Below are 21,786 nucleotides of genomic sequence, written 5' to 3'. Positions count from 1 at the left end.
TAATCATATAGTAAAGCTGCATACCGCCAGTAAAAATTACGGCTGTAATTTCCGCTTGCTTTCAGCCGTTCGCAGTACCACAACAGAAAGACCGTCGTTTTGGTTAGTGTTACAGGGCCAGATCAGTCAATCATCCAGACTGTTGCCCCTGCAACTACTGAAAAGGCTGCTGCCCCTCTTCAGGTACCACACGTTTGTCTGGCCTCTCAACAGATACCCCTCCCTTGTGGTTGCCCCTACGGTACGGCTATCTGTATCGTTGAGGCACGCAAGCCTCCCCACCAACGGCAAGGTCCATGGTTCGTGGGGACGGTCGGGGGGGGGGGGGGGGGGATATGTCTTAGGTAATTAATTTCAGGCCTCGCAGTTGCGGATGTCCTAGATGCCAAATCTCGTGCAAAGTAATTTAATTTTTTTTAAAAATATGCAGTGTTTGATTTTGGCAATTTCAGTGGTGCCCTCGTAATGGGGCTCGTTTAATTGGCCGATGCGAGGCGTACTCACTGAACCAGGAGAGCTCGGCGTCGGTGAGCGTGAGGTGTCCGGGCTCCTCCGCCGCCCCCAGCGTCGCGTTGCCCGCGTCGCCGGCTACCAGGGGCCGCCTGCTCACCGCTGGGATGACGATCGTGGGGAAGCCCAGCGTCATGCCGTAGCCAAGCAGCAGCACGTTCTTCGCCGACGTCGCCAGCACCTTCAGCACACAACGCACCACCCGCCACTACTGTACTCTTGCATGACAGTGCAAATGGTTACACGTACACCAAAATACCGCTATACATAGTTCAAAATTATGTAGGGACTGACACTCCGGCGAGAGCATGTCAAGGTATGGAGCAGGATTGCTACATCCCAAATAGAATACAAACCTCCATATTCCACTTCATTCAACTCATTCAAACTCGCAAACGGTTCAGTGCACGAAGATGGAACTGACATCAGTATGCTCTGGAAGAACTGCACTACGTCCTCTCTCTCTCTCTCTCTCTCTCTCTCTCTCTCTCTCTCTCTTCTCTCTCTCTCTCTCTTTCTCTCTCTCTCTTCTTTTACTTATTTTTTTTTATTTGATGCGGCCCGCCACGAACTCCTCTTCCGTGACAACCTTTTCATCTCAGAGTAGCAGTTACACTCTACATGCTCAATTATTTGTTGGATGTATTCTAATCTCTGTCTTCCCCTATAGTTTTTACCCTATACAACTCCCTCTAGCACCATGGAAGTTATTATGTGATCTCGTAACAGATGTTCTAACGTCCTCTCTCTTCTTCTCGTCATTGTTTTCCATATATTTCCTCCATATATTTCTTTCCTCTCCGCGTAACCTCCTCATTCCTTACCTTATCAGTTGACCCAATTTTCAACATTCTTCTATAGCGCCACGTCTCTAATGCTTCGATTCTCTTCCGTTCCGGTTTTCTTACAGTTCGTGTCTCACTACCATGCAATGTCGTGCTCCAAACGTACATTCTGAGAAATTTCTTCTTCAAATTACGACATATATCTCATAATAGCAGACTTCTCTTAGTTAGGAATCCCTTTTTTGCTAGTGCTAGTCTGATTTTTATGTCCTCCTCGACCCGTCCATCATGGGTTACTTTGCTTCCTACATAACAGAATTCCTTAACTTCATCTACTTCGTGAATCACAATTCTGTTGTTAGGTTTCACTCTATTATCATTTTTGCTTCTTCTGATTACTTTCGTCTTTCTTCGATTTAGTCTCAGTCCACATTTTGTACTCATTAGACTGTTCATTCCATTCAGCAGATCATGTAATTTTTTTCTCTGTCACTCGGAATAGCAATATCATCAGAGAATGGTATCATAGGTATCCTTGATCTTGAATTTTAATTCCACTTCTGCACCTTTTTTTAAAATTCCATCATTGCTTCTTCGATGTACAGATTGAACAGTAGGAGCGAAAGACTACATACACACTGTATATCCTCCCATCTCCCCTATAGCTTACCCCTATTCTTCTCAGATTTTCGAACATCTTACACCATTTTACACTGTCGAACGCTTTTTCCAGGTCGACAAATAATGTGACTTTCTTTAGTCTTGCTTCTATTGTCAACCGCAACGTCAGAACTGTCTCTCTGTTCAGTTTGGCTTTAGGAAAGGTAAACGTATCATCCAACACATCCTCAATTTTCTTTCCCATTCTTCTGTATATTATTCTTGTCGGCAACTTGGATGCATACATGTTAAACCAGCTGTGCAATAATTATCGCAATTGTCGTTTCTTGAAATCTTATGAATTGTATGGATGATGTTTTTCCAAATGTCTGATGCTAAGTCGCCAGTCTCATCATTCTACACAGCGACATGAATAGTCGTTTGTTGCCTCTTCTCCCTATGATTTTAGAAACCCAGATGAATTGTTATCCATCCCTTATGTCTTATTTGATCTTATGTCGTCCAAAGATCTTCTAAATTATAGTTCTAGTACTGGATCCCCCATCCCTTCCATGTCGACTCCTGTTTCTTATTCTGCCACGTCATCACACAAATCTTCCGCTTCGTAGAGGCCTTTAACGCACTATTTTTCACGTGTTCGATCTCTCCTCTGCATTTACCAGTGGAATTCCCATTGCACTCTTAATGTTACAGCCCTTGTTTTTACTTTCACCGACGGTTGTTTTGCCTTTTCTACCCACTGAGTCCGTCCTTACGACCATAATTTCTTTTATAATTGCTTCACAATTTTTGTGCAGCCATTTTGCCTTAGCTTCTCTGCCCTTCCTATTTATCTTCCTATTTATTTCGTTCCTAGGTGACTTGTATTCCTAGATTTCCCTGAACATTTTTGTACATCCTTCTTTCATTGAACAACAGAAGTATTTCTTCTGTTATCCATGGTTTCTACGTAGTTACCTTCCTTGTACGTATGGTATTCTTTCCAGTGTCTGTGATCGCTCTTGTTAGAGATGTCCATCCCTCGTCAGCTGAACTGCCCACACAGTTACTGATTATCGTAGTATCTATAGCCTCAGAGAATTTTAAGCGTTTCCGTTAATTCCTTAGCACCCTACTTCATCGCGCATTGATTCTTCCTGACTAGTGCCTTAAACTTCAGCCTTCTCTTAATCACTACTAATTCATGATCTGAGTCTGTATCTACTACTGGATAAACCTCACAATCCAGTATCCGATTTCGGAATCTCTGGCTGACCACGATGTAATCTAACTGAAACCTTTCCATACCTCCCTCCTTTTCCAAGTAGTTTTATTTACGACAACAAATTATTAAGAAGATATATGGACACTTTACGAAGATGCGTTTTCTGACGCCACTACCGAATTTTCGACGTGTGGGAAACTTCTTTGTTATTAAATCTAGGCTAAAATACATGAAGTTTTCATCTTCTCATCCGATACTCTGTCAATAATTTCTAATACGAGAGAATGTGAGTTGCATGAGATGCATAATGCTCCGCTCCCATGTCGAATGCTAAGCATTCATCCGTTTGTTTTTATTACGAGGAACGCATGGCTACATTTATTTCTTTTTCTGGTCAGGCTGCCCACTGATTTCTACCACAAAAGAAATATTTTTGAGTGTTGAAAGGGGGAAACCGTGTCTTTTTTGCAGCAGTTGCAATACAAAATACATTGCCTCGATGTAGCAGCAATTATATTGCAGTGAGAGAGACTTATTTTGTATGATAAAGACTGAACTCCACACATGAAATTCGTTCGGACACATTTCCCGATAATAGCTTTCTAATGTGATTTTGCCTACTGTAAATCGTTTTTATGGCGACAACTAAAGAATTCTACTGTCATTAGACTCGTAGCTTTACTATTGTTTAATCAATCACTTGATCATTTCCTCAACTGATTTGTCTAAAATAAGGCAAACATTTTTTCAAGCAGATAGTAACAGCTTCAGTATATTTGCAAAAGTACATGATGAACACAGTGCTGTCTTTTAAATTATTTACTCACAGCCGATTCCGATCACAGGCCATCTCCACAGAGGAAAAATATCTGTTACATAGGCAACGTCACATGAAATTAATGCTTTTAGACATGAAGAACATTGATGTTTTTCAAGTCATCAATGGGCTTCATAATATATCTAAAAGCGTGAATGTGTTGTGATGTTGCCTTTGTAAAAGATATCTTTCGACTGTGAAGATGGCCTACGACAGAAACAGATTGTGAAGAAATAGTTTACAAGACAGTCGTGTGTTCATTATGCATTTTTCCAATTGGTCTAAAATAACTTCATTCTGTCATGCTTTTTCCAGATTGCGTATGACTGACAGTCTTCCAACTTCAGTCTTCCAAGGTGACTTTCATAATTCTTCGTTGGTGAGCGCTGCGACAGCAGACAGAATAAATTTGTTACTTTCGCTGTGAGTGTAACTTTTATAATTTTTGCACATTTCAGTTGTGTTTGTTTAAATGGCAGCGATAATGGGGTAACCTTACGTCAGTATGCACATATATTTTTATCCGTTTCGTCTATTTCACGTCTGGAAAACGGTAGTTTGTGGAAAGATATTAGATCCATAACTTCCACATTTTTTTTAAGGATTATTGCTTGCTTAGATCGACATTGTGATGCTGAAGCCAATCAATTTCATCTCAACTTTTTCTTCTCCATGGTAGATGTCTAGTCAATAACATAATGTTTAGGAGCACTAACAAGAACAATTGTTGAAACGTGCAGAGCGTTTCTCTCGACTGACCTCGTACGGTAAACCCCTGGCCAAGAAAGCGACGTCGAACTTATACTTAAATAGCATTTGACGAACTTGCTACTGACGTTGCTCAATACCACACAACACACGACAAATAACACAATACTAACAGATAAAATGTTAATTCCACAACTGTAAGAAACGGAAATACACACAGCCACACCCACACACACACACACACACACACACACACACACACACACACACACACACACACACACACGCACGCACACTCACACACACACAATATCTACTTGCAACGGACGATCCAACAGGCAAGATGTGTGAAATTTAGTGCAAGTTGTCAAGTGTTGTAGTGATGGTGATGAAAGTTTGGGAACCTCGGTAGCTGCTGCGATTACAGGCCTCGTGGGGTTGGGTGTAAACGTGCTACGCATCCCCCCTGCGTCTAACCCCATTACTTCCTTTGTATCTCGCTGAAGTACTCACACAGGACAAAAACTTGTGTAAGTTTATTTCTGCAAGTCGCTTCTCCAGGTGCCTGCAGAAGTGTTACCACAAGAGCTGCGTCGTAACATGGGCAAATGGAAGATTACTGTTTTGTGGTTTAAAAAACACTGTAGCCTCCACCGTTGTTGCATTATTATTATTGAAGAAAATTCGTTAAGAAAGTCGCAATTAAGAAAAAAAAAACAGAAATGTTTGGATGAAGTGAGTGGATACAGAAACGCACATATTTAAGTTATGGAAAAGCATTGTCCAATGAAACAGAGGACTGCATTCTGATAAAAAATTTTTGAGAATGTCGTATGCAAGTTTCGTACATCTCTTTTCTACTGTACAATCGATTATTCGAAAACAGGATTAAAAAATGCTGCTAGCTCTATCACCAAGAAATAATCTTTTAATTAATCATCAATTTTTGCGAACTGTTGTCCTATTTATTATTCTACTTACTCTCATGGTGAAACAAAATAATCGGTCAATTCATTAAGCGTCCTTACACTAACAAACAATATGTTTAGGAGTTCCAACAATGTATTTGTTTCGGTCTCTCTGTGTTTGCGACATTGGCATTTTCGTACAGGTGTTGAACTCACACAACTTCTGCAAGTTTCAGAAAAATATCCAGCAAGTACTTGTAGGAGTATGCAAGTAACTGTTCCCACTAACTTACAGCAGCTAGAGGAATGCGACTTTCTGGACGTGTTACCACATGAAAAAACTTCAGAAATAACTTCCGCAAGCAACGTGCGGAAGTTTACTTCCTAGTGGCCACAAGCCTTAAGGCAATTTTGAACTGAGTACAGACCTTTGCCCATACATCCTTCTTTATCAGTATGGCGAGTGGTTACGAGCAGAGTAATTTGGTTAGTTGTTTGTATCGACTTTTCGCGAGTTTGCTGTTTTGCAACCACGTCAGCCACTGAAAATTATTGGAGTCGCCGCTTTAGGTCAGACACAAACATGCAACTGGTATAACTGGCAAATATCGATTAATGGTATACGTCTTGGACAGTAGGTTCAGTACGTTGCATAACCTGATGTAGAGACAATGCAACCCTGCTGTCGTGCACGTGCGTGATCATAGACGTGTCGAACGTCAATTCAGAAGCTAACGTCCCAAGAAGCTTCCACCTGTCGTCGCCCCTGATCGACCGATGTATTGGCAACACGGTTCCCACCATATCATACCCATGTTCGTCGTGGGACATTTGTGTAGATCGTATTTTCCAGAGGAATCGACCAACATGTTGTAGAGTGCACTGGAAAACCCAAACTGTGTGTTCATGAGTCTTGTCCTACGGGTCGTACGAAATTATTTTATTAATAGTCAAGATGATGCCTTGGATAAAATCCAAAAAATGTTATCCTCTGCAGAACAGTTCCCATTCGGTATTACGAACTGCGTTCAATAAATAACGAAACACATTTTCTTCTCAGACAGTTTCGGTCGAAATGAATGCAGAATTTGCTGTGAGACGTCTTGGAATATTATCGCTTCAGTCCCTTCATATTCATGAAGTTCCTGTAGTTGGTGGCACTATAGGTAGCCTTCAGAATAGCGTCTGTGAGTTGCATCCGAAGCAGAGAGATGACATTATGTTTCTTTCAGCGGAAAATCAGAGCATCACAGATACTCATAGCCGCTTGCAGAATGTGTACGGAGGCCTGGCAGTGAACAAGAGCACGGTGCGTCACTGAGCGTGGCGTCTGTCATCATCAAAACAGTTATCGCAAAACCTGTCCGATCTCCCACGTGCCTGTAGGTCGCACACAATTGTGACCCCTACAATAGTGGAACGTCCGGACACTCTCATTCGACGTGATCAATGAAATACAAACACATCGCTGCAGTAGTGGACGTCTCTGTCGGTAGTGCAGGTACACTCGTACACCAGCTGCGGTAGTCGAAGGTGCGTGCCTGCTGGCTTCCTCGCCGCCTAAAAGAAGTCCATAATGAGCAACGAAGGACCAACTGAGGGGAGTTTCTCGCGTGTTACGAGGCTGATCATTACAATGTTTTGTTGAACATCGTCACAAGCGATGAGTCATGGGTTCATAGCTTCGAACAGGAAACAAAACTATAATCAATGGAGTGGCTCCACTCCTCTCTCATCTGAAGAATAAGTTCAAAGATACACCTTCAGTCGGTAAGGACATGGCGACGGTCTTCTGGAACTCTGAAGGGGCTATTCTGTTCGATGTCCTCCCTCATGGTGCAACGACCAACTCTGACGTGTACTGAAGAGACGATTTCAGTGTTTTCGTCGCCACAAAAATGTAAACGAACTTCGCCTCCATGACAAAGCAAGACCTCATAAGAGTCTGCGTACCCGAGAGGAGCTCACAGAACTTCCTTGGACTGTTCTTTCTCATCTTCGCTGCAACCCGGATTTGCACCTTCCGACTACCATCTATTTGGCCCAATGAAGGATGCACTACATGGATGCAGTGCTTGGATGATTGGGAGGTTATTAATTCAGAGAGACGTTGGCTTCAACGTCTACCAGTAGGGTGGTACCATGTGCGCATACAGGACCCACCAATAATTGGCGTAAGGCCGTAGCATTGAACGGAGATTATGTTGAGAAACAGGTTTTGGAAGTCAAAAGAGTACGGAATGGAATCTTAAATAAAATTAAATTGCTTTCAGAAAAAAATGTGTCGCATTACTTATTGAACATTCCTCGTATCTACTTAAGCCACCGCTTTTTTGAGTTCCCCTTAACACTTGTGGAACTCCACTTTCCGATAGCTATTAGCTCCCTCACCGATACTTTTCAGTCCCATCTCTGCATGTAAAACGACAATTCTTTAAGTTTATTTAATTTTAGGAAGAGAAAAAAGTCACATCTGACCAATACGGAAGCTATAGTATCCTTATATTATTGCTTCTTCCCCAAATATTTACGAATAAGTAACTTAGTAATACCTGTTGATTATCCATCTATTATTTCGTCACACATCCGGGTGTTTCTTTCTGACAACTTCACGCATACAGAATAATATTGCTCGACCTTACACCAAAAACTCATGGTGTTCTGTGCCTTAAAATTCAACGACAGTGATCCTAACATTCACATTTGAGCGCACTTGCTGAGGTATTTTGGAGTCGGCGACCCAGAGGGCTTTCACTGGGGCAGTTGAGCCTCAATGTCGACGTCATATCGGTAAGCACATATTTCATCATCTGTTATGACAAGTATCGTTGTTGACTTCATGTTGCGTCTCCTGAACAACTTGCGTTCGACGCTGTTTTTCTTCGAAATTCGGCAGCTTTGGAACGAATTTTGACCTCACATGTTTCACAATCAGAACTTCCGAAAAAATATCATTGCACGAGCCAGATGACATGCCAACATCACCAGCAGCTTCTCTGATCGCGATTCAGCGATCGTTCATAATCATTTCTATAACTTTTTCCACTATTTCATCGTCTGATGATGTGCTCCGGCGTCCAGGGCTCTCGTCATCTTCGATGTCTTCAAAGCTTTCTTACAAACGCTTGTAACACTCGTAAGCTCTTGTTTTGCGCAAAGCAGACTCATCGAAGGCAATATTTAACGTTTCTATAACTTTGTTCAACTTTATACCGTTCTTACAGCAAATTTAAATACAAATTCTCTGATACATTTGCGTAAAACATTTTTTGACGGCGGACAGCAGATTCATATTGCTAACATAGTACAGATATTTTTCGGACACATTAACTCATATAACAACGAGAAAATCGCACGATTCTGATACAACATGTGAAATTGTAAAATGCCCGTTACGTCTTGAACACACTTCGTACATCTTTCAATAGCCATTGCTCCCTCGACAAACACTATAGTCTTGCAGTTGTAGTCTGTGTCTCCTCTTACTGTGATATCCGGACTTGCTCCTGTTAGTTGTTGCCTCATGCTACGTTGCCTAGTTGTCACTGTACTGGCAGACGACGTGGGTGGGTTCTGCGCTCATCAATCAACACAATTTTGCGTTATTCGCCTCTCTAGTTGTGTCTTTCGCTATACCACCATAGGTAGTACGCACGTTGAATTCACCCTTTTTCTGTATATCACTAGAGGCGAGAGCATAGTGAAATTACCTGTGTTTCACTGTACCACCAGACGTTGGATACATTATGACGCGTTATGAGGAGCAGCTCAAAGTAGGACCATTATTCGTTTCCAATTATTCAGCCGATGCTTTGTAAGGTCGTGACTGGTAGCCTCAGTGCAAAATTTGTTAGATTTTCGCTGCAGTCCTCTTGGGGTCTACACGATTACTACTTTAATATGATGATGAAGGCACAACTCTATCCTCAAACAGCTGAATTAGCCGGAGATAGTACGATCTGTTGCCTTGGAGAGTGGGGGTAACGACTCGTGCCAAGAACTGCTCAAGACTCCAGAATGGCGGGGATTCATCGTTTCGGATAATCACTCAAATGCAGTTCATAACTCTCAAACGTCGTTGAAGCAGAGTCCGGGGCCTAAATGTCTCATTCGATTGTGTCTCTAATGAACCCAATAGGACTGAGGTCAGGTGACGTCAGTGGTTGCGGCACTTCGTTCCCAAAACTGTAGCTGCCCTCCACTCTCAAAACGCAAGAACTAGAATATTGAAATCAATAGCAAATTTCCACCTAGAGTGGGTGAAACAAGATGTATCGCTTTGAGTCACGAAATGTAATACAATCACTAATTATTCGATTACCGAACTTTAATAAGTCAACTCAACACAAATATTATAAATTACGAGAACAGATAGTTCTCGTAATTTGTAACATTTGTGTTAGCTTCACCAATTAAATCTCGACAGTAGAGTAATAAGCCATTCTATTACATTCCGTCACTCGAAGAGATTTGTTGTGTGTCACCCACACAGTTAATGAACGAACAGATAGTAAGTTCTTTAAATTGTTCCCTGGTTTTACTTTCATCACACAGTTACAGATTTATTCAAATTGAAAGTAATTTTGCACAGAAGTACAGGGCTGCCGATTTGCAAGTCTTGGTGTGACAAAATGGGCGTTAATTTTGGCAGTTAGATGTAGGAGCGCTGAGATTGCCGACAGTGTCGTGCAAGTGACACAGCAAGCAGCTTGCATCGGCCGCTTTTTTGCACCATGGGGCTGCGTTTGGCCAGCTGTCGAAGGTGCTTGCTCGTGGCTTGTGTAAGATAACAGTCAGGGAAGGTTACGTCAGAACATACACGCCTGAAATGGCTTCCACAGCCATGTGGTGAAGGTTCTATCGTTAATCTAGTTTACATATTTCTAGTAAGCTATTCCATGTTGCTCTCGCTGCTAAAGTCATCAACAGATTCCTTACTTTTTTTTTTTTTGTAAATACAAATTTTTGCGTCGCGTACCTGTGTCACGTATAAATTAATTTAATGTGCACAGAAACCCCTCCCGCTTTTTTTTCCACACTTTCACAGGGTCACACCAGCAGACTCATAAGTGCCTCCAAATATTTTAGCGTGATTACAGATTACCTGAACGGTTCTGTAGAGGGAGCAACGGATTCACTGCTTTTGTCGTTGAGAGAAGTGGCAAGGTGTATGAGAGACCTCGTTTCATCCTGTGAAACATGCCCTGTATGATATCTCCACAGTATGACTGAACGTAGTCCTGTTGGTGAACTTGTATGCATTGCCTCATATGATTCCCAGTGTACTCGTACCCTGCCGTAGCGTGCACCAACATTTACCTCGACTCAACGGTCTAGGTGACAATAATAATGTCACAGCACTTTCACACTTTATGATATGAATAGTACTAAAAAATCTAGGTGACCTTTATCCATCCTTTGAGAATAGTACGGCAATATTCTTGCGTCCACACAAATCTCCAAACCCTATGTAGTGAGCAAATAAATATGTACTTCAACATTTTGAGATGTCTTGACCACAATTTTATCATTTCAGTACATCTTATGCGTTTTGACAATATGTCATTATCAAAGGCAAATGATTGATGCCATAACTATGACACAATAAAAACTTGTCCAAATGGATACATAGAATCTAATCAACATTCCTTCACAACACGCATGGGCGAACAGACTTAAGAATATCTGATGAAATACAAGTAAATCAACGGGTTACAAAGGGATGTAGTCAATCGCTTGCACTTCTTGATACGTTCAATGCAGTATTCTTAAACACGTGGAATTTAAGTTCACCCTTGTGTAAAAGTACACTACGAAAGTAAAGCTAATCGATTATCAACAATTAATTGTATATGGTGATGAAAATAAACTGCTAACCGCTACCTGAAAGCTGAGCTTATCGTGCCAAAAATATAAAATCAATACATCTACCGATAATAATAGCGCCATTTAGAGGAGTTGGTCGTATACGACCATAAGTAATTATTTTGGACAAAGTAATCGAAGGAGTAACAAGTTTTATCTATCTTGCGAAGTAAATAAGTTTCTATACGAACAAAATGTACGTAAAACTGATAAAATTTTTGTATATTTGTGGCAATGTAAGTACAACTTCAAATAATGATGCCAGAAAGAAAAAAAACACATTTTATAAAACTCCGACAGTTCCTGTGCTTCTCTCTGCCATGAGACCTAGACGCTTATCAAACGACGGATAAACAAGATTCAAACAAGCATCTGAAATGAGTTTCCTAACAGCCGTGCAAGGATGTACAAAATTTTGTACAAGGAAATTTCAAATTTGAACCAATAAACTATCAAATAGATGAATAATGAAATAATTGGAAGGACCATGTGAAAGGACGTTAGAGCAGCGATTTGCACTGCAACCCATGGAGTATGTACCACATGCAAAAAGAAGTCGTGGAAGAGCGAGAAGGCGATGCCACGAATAAAGGTGACCCACGAAGATGGAACGGAAGTAACGTCTAACCCCTGACTGTGAACATGACGAAAGGCAGGCGTACGGTGACATTATATTATCACGCAGTAGGTCACAGTGTGATTCACTTTGAAGCACTTCAGGCAGCACCTCAGGTGGCTTACCTGAGGCAAGGCTGCGCGGATCCTCTTCCTGAGGTCCTCCTTCGGTCGCGGACCACCCTCCTGCTGCTCCCGCTTCTCAGCATAATTCGGCGTCGACGATCTGCAAAGGAGATGAGAATTAAAACCTTCAATTTTTAAGAACAGTGGTTTTTTTATTACTTTAAAATGAACATGAACAATCACAATCGCAAGCAACTTTTTTTTTTTGAGGTTACCGATTTCGGTCTGTTTTAAACCATCTTCAGACCTCACACTGAAATATATACGTGCGATAGAATTCTATTGTATGTACATATATCAGTTTGAGGTTAGACCGAAACCGGTAACCTCATAAAAAAGATTTTTTAAAAACTTTAACCCTTTTTCTCAGAAAACAAATAGTTTTGACTGACTTTTGGGGTTAGTTTTTGGATCCCTATTAGCGAAGTCTGGACGGAGCCCGAGTACGACTCGAGCAGCGGCACTTAACGTCAGGCGGACTGCGCCCGTGTCTTGCTCGTGCTGTGCGTAAAAATTCGTAGTCAACATTGTGCCTCCTGTCCTTTCTTGGTAGTCATGTGGACTGAGGAGGAAGGGTCTCTGCATTGTCCTAACACGTGGCTCGTAATTTGTTGTATTTTTAATGACCCACCATAAGATTTCTTAAGTTGTATGTTGAATGATTCTGAACTATGTGTACTCCAAAAACCCGCTTTCTATATTTCTGTTTTGCTTGCGCCTGCTACCTGCATCTTTGCTGGCACTCTACTCGAGCTCTACATAGTTTTGGCTCTGGGAATTTCGATGATAGCCATGGTTTAAATTCCCTGGAAGAAAAAAGATCAGAGATTCCTGTTCAGAAAGGTAAGTGGATGATTCTGGTATTGATCCCGATTTCTGTTTGACTGGATGCCTAGGTAAGTAACAGATAAAAGAAAATAATATAGCGAAGTGTATGAAATATTGTTATTCACTAAATGAACTTTTTCAAAACAACTGTGTTAGAAAAAAGCTCCATAAAAGAAGCCGCATCCAACATGTGTCTGCAAAGTGTGTTCCAATGTCGGTAGAGCCAGAAGGGAAAAACATGCCGGAAACAAACATCCTGGTCGAGTCCGAATTGTGATGTACCTCTTTGTATGCCTAAATATTTCAAAACATACCACACTCGGGCAAATTTTATCTAAGAACGGCATGTAGAATGATTCAGTGAAATGAAATGTCATGTGGCGAGGGCCTCCCGTCGGTTAGACTGGTCGCAAAGTGCAAGTCTTTTTCAGTTAGCGCCGCTTCGGCGACTTGCGTGTCGATGAGGATGAAATGATGATGAAGACAATACAACAACCAGTCCCTCAGGGGAGAATATCTCCTGCCCAGCCAGGAATTGAGCCCGGGGCCCCTCGTATGACATTCTGCACCACTGACCACTCAGCTGTGGAGGCATACATGATTCAGTAAAACATGTCTCATCTCAGCTAAATTTAATATTTCATAAAAAGACTTTTATGATTAGGTAATCCAAGTTTCATCATTTCAAGTGAAACATCTTACACATTTATTGCATCTACAGGTACAAAGTAATGGTTTTCGAAACATAAGAGGGTTACCTGTTTTCAACTTTCAGTCGGTTGCGACATTAAAACGACAGTGAAAATCAAGTAAAATTTTGTGGAGATGTGTTGCACGGTGTCTTTGGTATGCCGGTCTATCGCGTCACTACTCACTTCTCAATTCTGAGTGTACAGTTAGCAAGTAGATAAGTCACATGCGAAGGTCGTGCCGAGGGATTTCGCCTGATTTCATGCAGCCCACGTAACGTAACTGTCATGCGTTTCCTTCTTCATGACAATTCTCAACGGCACACTGTAGCTGCAACAACGGCACTCCCACAGCGTTTTCGATGGGAAGTGTTAACCACCCACCATACAGTGTGAACTTGGCTCACTCTGATTCTCACCTCTTCATTCACATCAACTGCTGGCTATGAGGACAGAATTTTGACACAGACGACGTTCTGCAGACCAGAGTACAGAATTGGCGGAAATCACAGGTGGCTGCCTTCAATGATGAGGGTATGGGGAAGTTGGTACCATCGTATAACAAATGTCTAAGTTCGAGCGGCGGCGAACAGAAATAGCTAGAAGGTGTACCTAAATGTCGCAAATAAAACATTTTAGATTTTCACTGTGGTTTTCGTTTCCCAACCGATCGGAGGTAGCCAAAAAATATCCCTCGTGTGTTAAAACAGCAGTTGATTTGCGTCATTCAGGAAGACTGAGGCCAGTCTAGAATTTGTTAACAGCCAGTTGATGACATTACGGACAGTGCTAACACAATAGACACCTGTGAAGCGACCTTTAATGTGGTTTAATTTGTTTACGGTGGTGGAGAAATATATGGCATAGAGGGATTCCGCAGCTGTTTTAATAACAGTTAATTTACATGTACCATGTACACTCGTGATATACGGATGGATGAACACGGCTACAATAATAGAAGAAAAATTTCAAAACCAAGAAGGAATTGTGCAACATAAACGAAATTTGGTAGGCGTGTTTCTACATCTGAAAGATGATATCTAGCAAAATTTCGCGCCAAGTCGCATGAGTGGCTCTAAGAGGATCAACGTCAGCATTGCTTTACATACACGCTGCCACGGTCGTGAGCGTTAGTTAGCTTTGAAACTGGGCGTGGTGAGTCGATGTTATTCAAGAAAGCCTTTAAGACGACAAAGACGCTTTATCAACACCTCACTGAGTTTGTACAGATCGTGTAATAGAGCTACAAGAAGCTGGTTCTTCTTCTGCGATACTGCACAAAGCCTCGAAGCATCGCTGCGGTTATCCGTGACAAAGGTGGACCTACCGGCTATTAGTTAGGTGGTCGAAATGTTCTGGCTAATCGGTGAATGTTACCTAGACAAATGTATTCTCGAAATTTCATTACTGTTCATTAATTATTTTTTGGTGTTGCGATTTGTTTCCGTCAGTGTATTTACGCGACATAAAAACGCTATATCTGTGTCGGGGCGTTGATGAACGTTGATCAGTTCAACGATGAAAAGCTCCTTTTTCCACCGTTGACTAGTAAAATGCTGATCCTATGACAACGATATTTGATTTGCTATTCCTCTAATTTTAGCGTTGTGTTCATTACCCGAGATCTCGGAAGACACTGTATGTTTCTTTGACTCGTTTTAGAAAGACCGTGCTCTGAATTTCCTGAGTAAAGCTCTCCATGATTCACGTGGTCACATTTGTATCGTCCTGCACAGCAGACTGTTGAGCGTTTCCGAGAAACTCTCATGTTGACTAAACAAATTCGTGCTTCACTTCTTACAATGTTTTCAGTTTAATCCAATCTGATAAAGGTCTCACGTTCACAAATGGCTGATAGTGAAGAAATCAAGCCGAATAATGTTCTTTTAAGCGACCTCTTTCATACGTGAATTACAATTGTTCTAATGTACTAGTATCTGTGTCTGACTTCTCCCTTCCTCACAGACAGTTGTAAGCTGTCCGATCGAAAGTATCCGGATACACCTATCTAGTGTGGAACTGAGCAGTAGATGTCACGAGAAATGGACCTGCCAGCAGTATAAAAGGAGCTGGAGAGTATAGTGTTGTCAGTAGAGAAACAGTAACAACAGAATGGGCCAGTCAGCGGAGCTCAGTGATTTCGAACGTGGACTAGTCGTTGGATGCAATTTGAGTAATAAATCCAGCAGAGAAACTCCAAGACTTCGTAAGCCGCCCAAGTCGTCTGTTGATAAAGCGACGTACATATGTAGACTGAAGCACCAAAAGAAAAATCTGTAACAAGGGCGGGATTCGAATCCAGGTCTCCTGCTTAGTAGGCAGATGAGCTAACCACTAAGCTGCTCTAGCATGGTAGCTTTACATAACTTCACGAACTACCCTAGTATACCTCCCCCCTCAATCCAAATTTCCATTCACGCCTCAGCCCACATGGTATTCCATCTAAACTTGAACAGCATTGCAAATACTTTCCAACTGTGTTGGAATAGTATCTGAGCATCGAACGAAATGAGCAAGCCTTCCTGAAACCCAGACATAGGTGCATTAATCAAATGAAATTATGTGGTTCCAGAAACCTTTTCAAGTCTCAAAGATCTTCGATCGACACTACTTGCCATTGAAATTGCTACACCAAGAAGAAATGCAGATGATAAACGGGTATTCATTGGAAAAATATATTATACTAGAACTGACATGTGATTACATTTTCACGCAATTTGGGTGCATAGATCTTGAGAAATCAGTACCCAGAACAACCTCCTCTGGCCGTAATCACCGCCTTGATACGCCTGGGCATTGAGTCAAACAGAGCTAGGATGGCGTGTACAGGTACAACTGCCCATGCAGCTTCAACACGATACCACAGTTCATCAAGAGTAGTGATTGGCTTATTGTGACGAGCCAGTTGCTCGCCCACCATTGACCAGACGTTTTCAATAGGTGAGAGATCTGGAGAATGTGATGAGCAGGGCAGCAGTCGAACATTTTCTGCATCTAGAAAGCCCCGTACAGGACCTGCAACGTTCGGACGTGCATTATCCTGCTGAAATGTAGTGTTTCGCAGGGATCGAATGAAGGGTAGAGCCACGGGTCGTAACACGTCTGAAATGTAACGTCCACTGTTCAAAGTTCCGTCAATGCGAACAAGAGGTGATCGAGACGTGTAACCAATGGCACACCATGCCATCACGCCGGGTGATACGCAAGTATGGCGATGACGTATACACGCTTCCAATGTGCGTTCACCGCGATGTTGCCAAACACGGATGCGACCATCATGATGCTGTAAACAGAACCTGGATTCATCCGAAAAAATGACGTTTTGCCATTTGTGCACCCAGGTTCTTCGTTGAGTACACCATCGCAGGCGCTCCTGTCTGTGATGCAGCGTCAAGGGTAACCGCAGCCATGGTCTCCGAGTTTATAGTCCATGCTGCTGCAAACGTCGTGGAACTGTTCGTGCAGATGGTTGTTGTCTTGCAAACGTCCCCATCTGTTGCTCAGGGATCGTGACGTGGCTGCACGATCCGTTACAGCCATGCGGATAAGATGCCTGTCATCTCGACTGCTAGTGATACGACGCTGTTGGGATCCAGCACGGCGTTCCGTATTACCCTCCTGAACCCACCGATTCCATATTCGGCTAACAGTCATTGGATCTCGACCAAAGCGAGCAGCAATGTCGCGATACGATAAACCGCAATCGCGATAGGCTACAATCCGACCTTTATCAATGTCGGAAACGTGATGGTACACATTTCTCCTCCTTACGCGAGGCATCACAACAACGTTTCACCAGGCAACGCCGGGCAACTGCTGTTTGTGTACGAGAAATCGGTTGGAAAATGAAAATTTGTACCAAGGAAAGGATTCGAACCCAGGTCTCCTGCTCTCTAGGCAGAAGGTCCCTGGAACCACATAGATTAAAGTACCTATGCCTGATTTCTGGCAGACTCCCCCGTTTCGTTCGATTCTGAGATTTTATTCCAATACAGTTGCAAAGTATTTGCAACGCTGTTCAAGGTTAAGTGGAATGCCATGTGGGCTGAGGCGTGAATGTGATTCTGTATTAAGGAGAAAGGCGTACTAAGGTAGTGCGTGCAGCTGTGTAGAGTCACTGTGCCAAGGTGGGGTAGTGGTTTGCAAGAGATCTGAGTTCGAATCCCGACATTGGCACCTATTTCCATTTGTTGCTTCAGTCCGCATATATACATCATAGATCTTTGAGACCTGGAAAGGTCTCTGTAACCGTCTAGTTTCATTTGGTTGATAATCTGACTGTGAAGTGGAAACGCAAAGAAAGAACCACAGCCAGACTAAGACCAGATAGTCCTCGTGAATTGACAGGCAGGGACAATCTACATTTTCAGAGGGCGATTGTAAAAAATCGCATGAAATCAGCGGAAGGAATCACTCGTGAGTTCCAAAGTGTTGCCAGGAGTCAGGCTAGCACAATGACTGTTCCTAGAGAGTTAAAGAAAATAGGGTATAACGGTCGACCAGCTCATCATAACCCACACAGTTCTGAAGCCAGTTCTGGGTGACTCTTGAGAAGGTGTGAAGAGCGACGCCAGTGGACAGTGGGTGACTGGAGGCGTGTGATTCGAAGTCACGAACTCTGCTTTACCCTGTGGCAATCCGATGGAAGTATTTGAGTTTGACGACCGCCTGGAGTACATCACCTTTCATCATGTCTAGTGCCAACCGTGAGGTATGGAGAAGGTAGTGTACCGGTATGGGGTGTTTTCAGAGATTATAGTGTTGTCCCTTTATTGCGCTTCAGAAAAAGCTAAATGCAGAAGGACAGGAACACATATTACAGCGTTGTGTACTCCGTACTGTGGAGAAACACTTTTGGACACGCTGATTGCTTGTATCAGCACCGATAATGTACCCTGTCAAAAAGCCCCATCTGTGAGGCAATATTTTGTGGACAACAAGATTCCTGAAATTGACTGGATGCCAAGAGTTCAAAAAATGGTTCAAATGCCTCTAAGCACTATGGGACTTAACATCTGAGGTGATCAGTTCCCTAACTTTAGAACTGCTTAAACCTAACTAACCTAAGGACATCACACACATCCATGCCGGAGACAGTATTCGAACCCGCGACCGTAGCAGCAGCGCGGTTCCGGACAGAAGCGCCTTCAACCGCTCGGCCACAGCGGCCGGCTTGCCCAGAGTTCCATGAAACACCAGCGTGCAACTACCTCTGTGGTTTCGGCTGTTGAGGAAGAAATGGACTGCCATTCCCCCACAGACATATAGAAACGCCGTTGAAAGTGTCCCCAGCAGATTTCGAACCATCATAAATATATTAACGTCCACTAATAGGTGTCCAGATACTTTTGATCAAATAGTGTACCCCAGTTAACACGAACATTTCTTTTTTCTTGTTGATGATGATTATTCGTTGTTATTTAGCTTTAATTTCTAAGGACTGCGAACATATTGTTTAACTTTACAGTCGCTTTCTCTTAGTATTCCACTGCCAGAAATTTATTCTAATTTTTCTTTAATCTGCCTACCGTTATGAAGCACAATGTCAGATTTGTTACGGTTGCAGGTTCGAATTCTGCCTCGGGCATGGATGTGTGTGATGTCGTTAGGTTAGTTAGGTTTAAGTAGTTCTAAGTCTAGGGGACTGATGACCTCAGATGTTAAGCCCCATAGTGGTTAGAGCCACTTGAAACTTTTTTTTTTTGCTCAAATAAACCTGATAAACTGATTAAAAACAGAAATCAAAGTACTGGTAATATAGTTTTATTAAGTCCAAATTCCTGCAAGAAGCGACGGAATACTCCATAACTGTTGCTGTACTGAATTAGTTTGATACATGAGTAGCTTGACCGAGCGGAGTATGTGACATGGAGAGCCTGCATTCTGGAAAAATCTGAAGTGTCTTAACCTTAGACACTAAATTTCATGAATAATTCTGCGCTCATTGTGGATATTTGTGAATAGAATCATCCAGATTTTTTTTATCATCAGATCAAAACTTGGAACAAGTAAAAATACGTTCTGTGTTGATATCAATACAACTTACCCCTATCAGTTTATTTTACATTCCTACAATACGGCCATCAAAAGGTCACATGTGTCGTTCCACATTTCATTTGTCCCGTGTAAACTAGTAGTTGTATTTCCATTCTTCCGGTCCGGTGTGCGACAGAAAAGCCTACTGCCCTCATTGAAAGATACATCCATCGCCTGTTACGGCTTCTCTAGGGTTTAGACGTGTACCATTTTCTCGGTTTTCATTCATTTGGTCACCCTGGTAAAGAACGGGTCGCCTGACACCAAGATAAACCACTGTGGTCACTCGCTAGGCGATGTAGTTTATCTATAAAGGAACTTGACGTTGTATATAAATGGAACGACAACGGTGCAATTTGGGACCATTTGAATCCCAATATTCCCTTGACCTCTCTGATCATCATTACTTTTATTCTTCCTTCTAAGAGGTAAATAATATCTACTGTCTACTGTAAAACGTTAGAATTTATGCTCCGCTTTTATTTATCCAGGTTACATGATAAGACCCATTCCACTACCTCTGGAATACATCACGGACCCCCCCCCCCTTTTTTTTTTTTTTTTTTTTTTTTACAGTGATGCGCTCTGCCTGACTGGACTATAGAGAAGAAGCTACAAGTTTCCGCATATAGGATCAACAGAAATTTAACATTTCTCGATTTTGTTAGAGTAAGAAAAACTATGGCGATTGTGTCATATTTAAAAGATAAGTGGACACTGAATCAGGAGATGTAAGAAAAGTTAGGCAATGTGATACCAGTTGGAACAGGGTCATGGGAAAAAGAAGGGGGAACAAGATGCCAGCGTTTCTTTCTGTTGATGGATTCAAAGGACGTTTGACAAAGAAGCGACAAGGTAAACTGCCGTGTTTGACAAAGGAGCTTTGTGAAGACCGGACGGGGCGTAAAAATTCTTGAGAACTGAGTACATTTCCGTCCAGGTCTCTTGTAATACTCAACTATGATGAGAGTTTCGCTTTATGTGAGGCATAGTTGTTGAGGACTCCCACGAGACAATAACGTCGTATTTAATGGCTTACCGTCCAGAATGCTATCGGTTCCTGTGTCGTAACAACTCTGTATACAAAGGGATAAGAAAAGAATTATCGGAGAGAGTAATATATTGTACGATGAGAAATTACGTAGTATTTGAGGTGCGAAAAACCATTTATAATGAAGAACAATTCCTTTATTCATCATTGAATACAGAGTTTCTCAAGAAGCCTGTTGAGAACTGCAATGTAGCAGCATGTCACAGTCTTTTAAAATCCGTTCTTTGTTTGTCTGGCCGTCGTATCCAAAGTTAGTGTATGCATTTATTTATTTGTTTCGGTACTGTGTGTGTGTGTTTACTCGTGGACATGAACTTGTGACAGAACTGTAGTGATGCAAATATCAAACAAACTGGAGCATCAGAACAGAAAACGAAGTTTAGTGTGGTAACTGGTTTGGAACAAATAAAAGCCAATGAAGGGATATGACTTTAGAGAATAAAATGAGTAGAGTGATGAACAAACGTATTTTAATAGCTGCATAAGGTTTGTTTATATTCCCTCCGAGCGGGGTGGAGGATGCGGTATTTACGTTGTACCTTCGACCCCCTCGAAGAACACCTGTTAAAAAAAAAGCTAGGTTGAGTCCTCCATTTGGAACGGGAAGTTCTCTCTGAAATAGTCTCGAAGTCTGTCCTTCCAACAGTATTTAATATGAAAAAATGAAAGATGCCGGGAGATCGTAGTGCTTTACTTGAAATGATTTAAGTAATACAAAAGGTGCTTGCTAAATTATTTACAGAATGTATATAGAATAAAAAAAAATTCCTCAAAACTAGAACATTACTGTTACTGTTTTACTTTATTCGGACACTGACAAACACCATCAGTATTAATAAAACTTGAAACAATTAGATTAAAAAATCTGTTTGGTTGCTCTGAAATTTGAACCCCGCCTCTCGATAATGTGAGTTCAGTATCTTAATCCTTGCCGTACTACACTCGACATCTCGCACATAGTGATCGCTTTGTGAATCATATTAATGAAATTTCTAAGTCGAGCTTTAATCTGAAAGTTCCCGA

The 21,786-nt window shown here is 41.9% G+C and overlaps 1 protein-coding gene across 2 annotated transcripts in view; it reads right to left on the bottom strand.

Annotated features, from left to right (window-relative positions):
* Positions 1 to 21,786, bottom strand: part of LOC126365867 (facilitated trehalose transporter Tret1-like) — a 459,878-nt gene that overhangs the window by 108,951 nt on the left and 329,141 nt on the right. For both annotated transcript variants that reach the window (XM_050008548.1, XM_050008549.1), the window contains 2 exons: positions 12,160 to 12,259; positions 505 to 691 (listed from right to left, as the gene is read on the bottom strand). In XM_050008548.1, the coding sequence (XP_049864505.1) occupies positions 505 to 691; positions 12,160 to 12,259 (287 nt within the window). The remainder of the gene's footprint in view (positions 1 to 504; positions 692 to 12,159; positions 12,260 to 21,786) is intronic.

This window comes from Schistocerca gregaria, chromosome 4 (genome assembly GCF_023897955.1).
Source record: "Schistocerca gregaria isolate iqSchGreg1 chromosome 4, iqSchGreg1.2, whole genome shotgun sequence".
Lineage (NCBI taxonomy): Eukaryota > Metazoa > Arthropoda > Insecta > Orthoptera > Acrididae > Schistocerca > Schistocerca gregaria.
This window is presented reverse-complemented; position numbering and strand designations above follow the sequence as displayed.